The sequence below is a fragment of the Brachyhypopomus gauderio genome, unplaced genomic scaffold, assembly GCF_052324685.1.
Source record: "Brachyhypopomus gauderio isolate BG-103 unplaced genomic scaffold, BGAUD_0.2 sc482, whole genome shotgun sequence".
NCBI lineage: Eukaryota > Metazoa > Chordata > Actinopteri > Gymnotiformes > Hypopomidae > Brachyhypopomus > Brachyhypopomus gauderio.
In genome coordinates this window covers 1,481-5,415 of record NW_027507303.1, presented here as the reverse complement: position 1 = coordinate 5,415, position 3,935 = coordinate 1,481, and the positions used below count along the sequence as shown (strand labels likewise).

At 50.1% G+C, this 3,935-nt stretch overlaps 1 protein-coding gene across 1 annotated transcript; it reads left to right on the top strand.

Moving 5' to 3' along the window:
- Window positions 1-355: 355 nt before the first annotated feature.
- On the top strand, window positions 356-3,035 carry LOC143506567 (noggin-2-like). Its single transcript, XM_076996365.1, has one exon. It carries the CDS (start codon window positions 1,580-1,582, stop codon window positions 2,219-2,221), a length of 642 nt encoding a protein of 213 aa, XP_076852480.1. The 5' UTR covers window positions 356-1,579; the 3' UTR covers window positions 2,222-3,035.
- The last annotated feature ends 900 nt before the right edge of the window (window positions 3,036-3,935 follow it).

Here is a 3,935-nt window from a genome sequence, read left to right as displayed (position 1 = left end):
CGGCGCAAAGTTTCTCATTAATGTCCTGGAATGTGCAAGATATGGAAAATCTTGTGTGTGTGTGTGTGTGTGTGTGTGTGTGTGTGTGTGAGAGAGAGAGAGAGAGAGAGAGAGAGAGAGAGAGATTATTGTTTGGTAATCACTGTCTACAGGAGTTCACAGTGAATCCAGAGAAATTGTGGCAGATATTTTCTCCTCTGCGTGGTGGGGTTATGGGTGGGGGTCCTGTGTGTGTAGCACTGTCAGTCATGCTGAGGGTGGTGTTGGTGGGCTGGCCCCACTCACACTTGGAGAGGGCGGGGAGGAGGAGGGGGGTATTTAGCTTGGGAGAAAGCAGAGATCTCCGCACAAACACACTCTTACAGCTTCCCCGAGGGCTCACAGCAGGCGTCTGCACACCAGCTACCGTTACTCACGCCCGGAATAGCTACCGGTCCTGAGTGCGCGGGATCTCTGACAGGCTGGAGGGGCGATGCTGCGGCCGTCATAGACGAATTTTGACACCGCGAGACAGCGAAGGCATGAAGGTACCTATTCAGACCTGAACTGGAGTGAAAATATGTGCAATGAAATCCACAGAAAGCTGGTGAAAGTGTACTGAAGAGGAGAGTTAGTGTAAACCCATCAGCTGTACTAGATCTTGAAAGACTCCTGGAGTTGGTGTCCTGCAGGACCTGCCGAGTGTCCGGACTGTATACGGAAATGTTTTTGTGAGCGATCAGTGCTGTCAGCACTTCACGGGTGACACGTCTCAGACAGGCTGAGAATCTACGTTCTGTTGTTGCTCTGACCCAGTGATTGAGTGTGAAATGGTGCAGCGCACGTGAGCAGTGCTGTGGGCCCGGCCGCTGTAAGGAGGACCGCGAGACTGTGATCCCAGGAACAGCGCCACCACGGCGGGACGGGCTGGAGCCTGTCGCACGAGGAGAGAGAGAGAGAGAGAGAGAGAGAGAGAGAGAGAGAGAGAGAGAGAGAAAGTGTGTGTGTGTGTGTGTGTGTGTGTGTGAGAGAGAGAGAGAGAGAGCGAGAGCAGTTCATAAAAGCAGAACGTAAAAATAACATTGGCTGAGAGTCTCCCCCCATTCCGCATCACCACTGACATTTAAAACGCAGGCAGATCCGCTCTGGAGCTGCCCAGAGACACGACGCATCGGGATACCTCCACCCGTGGGATACCTCCACCCGTGGGGCACAGACACGAGCTACAGAGACTGTCACCAACATTTAGGCAAGCCAGAGAGTCTCCTGCGTCACCATGGTGACCAGCTGAAAGGACGGTGTGGGCAGGAGACTGTTTGAACCACCGGAGAATTTATCTTGTTCATCATCTACGGATTGCATCACTTTTGGGGGGGACGTATACCAGCACGAGGACGTCCCAGGGATCCCTATAAAGAAGCACCCGAGCTGTCCAGCTCCGGTTCCGTTATTCAAGCCCCCACGCCATCTATTAAAAGTATCATCTTGCTCGTGCTGTCAGTTGGACTATTTATGCGGCGTGCGGGTCACAGATCTGTGAGTGTACAGTAAACCCACATAACTGCCCAGCGAGAGAGCGAGCCCTCACCTAAACACCGTCATGGGATTCTCCCACGCCATACTCGTCTGCGTGTTACTGTGGGCACACTGTGGTGCGGCCCAACACTACCTGCGTCTGCGCCCTTCGCCCAGCGAACACCTGCCTGTGCCGGACCTGAAGGAGGACCCCGACCCCGAATACGATCCCCGCGAGCAGGACCTTTCAGAGAGGACTCTGCGGAACAAACTGGGGAGCAACTTCGACCCAAACTTCATGTCCATCGCGATGCCGGGCCCGCTCAACGTGACCTCACCGGACGCAGCACAGCTCACGCGCGCGCTGGGCACAATGCCCAACGAAATAAAAAAGCTGGACCTGACGCTTACTCCGTACGGGACGCGCGTGAAGGTAGGCAAGAAGCTGAGGCGGAAATTCTTGCAGTTGCTGTGGACACACACACACTGCCCCGTGCTGTACAGCTGGAAAGACCTGGGCGCACGCTTCTGGCCGCGCTACGTGAAGGAAGGGAACTGCTTCAGCCAGCGCTCATGCTCCTTCCCAGAAGGCATGTTCTGCAAGCCGGTCAAATCCGTAACCAAGACCTTCCTCCGCTGGTACTGCCAGGGTTTCCTGCGCCAGAAATACTGCACGTGGATACCAGTACAATACCCCATCATCTCTGAGTGCAAGTGTTCTTGCTAAGCTGTGTGTGTGTGTGTGTGTGTGTGTGTGTGTGTGTGTGTGTGTGTGTGTGTGTGTGTGTGTGTGTGTGTGTGTGTGTGTGTGTGTGTGTGAAAGAGAGAGGATGTGTGTATGTGTTTCCAACAGGATGTGGACTGAAGAGTATTATAGTAATAATTATAAACCGTTTCTATTGCACTGTTTACTTGTGGAGGGAAGTGTGGCGTTATATAGCAAATCTATTTTTTTATATAGCATTTTGATTGAAATACCAACATTGTACATATTTAAGTATGAAAGAATGCAGCTATTTTTGTTAAATGAACAGGACCATACGTCACTCCCACGCTGTGTGCTCTGAAGAGTGGGGTATTTTTTAGGAGAAGAAGACGGAACTCAAACGAAGAAGAAAGTTCCCTTTTCATGGAACTGCTTTACTGACTGTTGACTGATTCATTGCAATGCTGCCTAGAGGTTTTGTATGATATTAATATCAATAATATTAATAATGAAAGCATTGAGGATAAAATTATATATTAAAGCGTGAACTCAGCTTTTTGAAATCTTATAGTACTTTAGTAAAGTTTTAAAAAATCTGTACGTTTTATTTATTGTTTTAACGGTTGTGAGTTTAGCTAATAAATGGAAATAGAAGACGAGTATATCAAGTTATACTTGGGGGGGAAAAACATCTGACTTATCAAATCAGACTGATCAGTGTAAAAAAAATCAGACTTATCAGTGTAAAATGCCATGGTAATGCGTTCTAGCAATAAAATCTCTCTGATAAACTGGCCAGTGTGTGGGTGAACTGGGCGCTTGCAACGGATCACAAGAGGCTGTTGATTGGTGCGACTGGCAAATGTAGTTTTGATGGTGTGTGTTAGGGTTAGTGTGCGCACGCGTGCTGTAATTCATATGTAAATGTTGTGAATATTAAGATAGCTTGCACTGTGTATTTGTATTTATAAAAGAGTTGGGAAGTGTAAAGACTAGTAAGTAAAGTCGCGTTCTGACTGCTCCTCTCTCTCTCTCTCACACTCTCTCTCTCTCTCTCTGCCGGGAAAAGAGCGTCTCAGAGGGCGCGCGGCATGTCAGAGAGGTTTAGAAATGTCTGATTTACGGGCTTGTGTAACCCACTACACATACCAGGAGGGCCAGCGCGGAGCTGTTATTCATTGTTCACGGCGTCGGGCTGGTGCGCCGCCCGTAACCCGCCTGCGCTCTGCGTAAAGACGCGCTGGGGACGCCGTGTGTTAACATAACAGTCAAATATGACGCAGTCATTTTAAACACTGTCATGGCTGAAATAGTGCAGCCCGCTGCACCAGAGAGCCAGCGACTCCTGGCGCTGTTCAAACTGCAGCAGTGCTCCATACAACCGCCACGATGGCGAGGAGAGGAAAAAGTGACAGAGAACCGACCTGGACCTCTGTCCAAAAGACTCAGCGCGAGGAACAAAGACCAATGTCCTACAATGGTGAAGTGTCGGTAACGTTACCAGACTATTAATTAGAAGAGAAGGCGCTGTCGGCGGCTTGAGGAGGTATAGGCCAGTAACGCGCCTCTCCACGCGCGGCAGGACGCCAGACGCGCCAAACCGCGGGGCGCTTAATATTCCACTGGTGCATTATGGTGAATTACTCAGATAAGTAGCTGTCATTGAAGTGTGCAGCTCGGGGAGGGTTTTTATAAACAAGCTACGTCGTGTGAAGTGAAAGTGCGCGAGCGTCTG

What these genes read in the sequence shown, in the direction of transcription:
- LOC143506567 (XM_076996365.1), top strand. Translation starts at nt 1,580, where the DNA reads ATGGGATTCTCCCACGCCATACTCGTCTGCGTGTTACTGTGGGCACAC.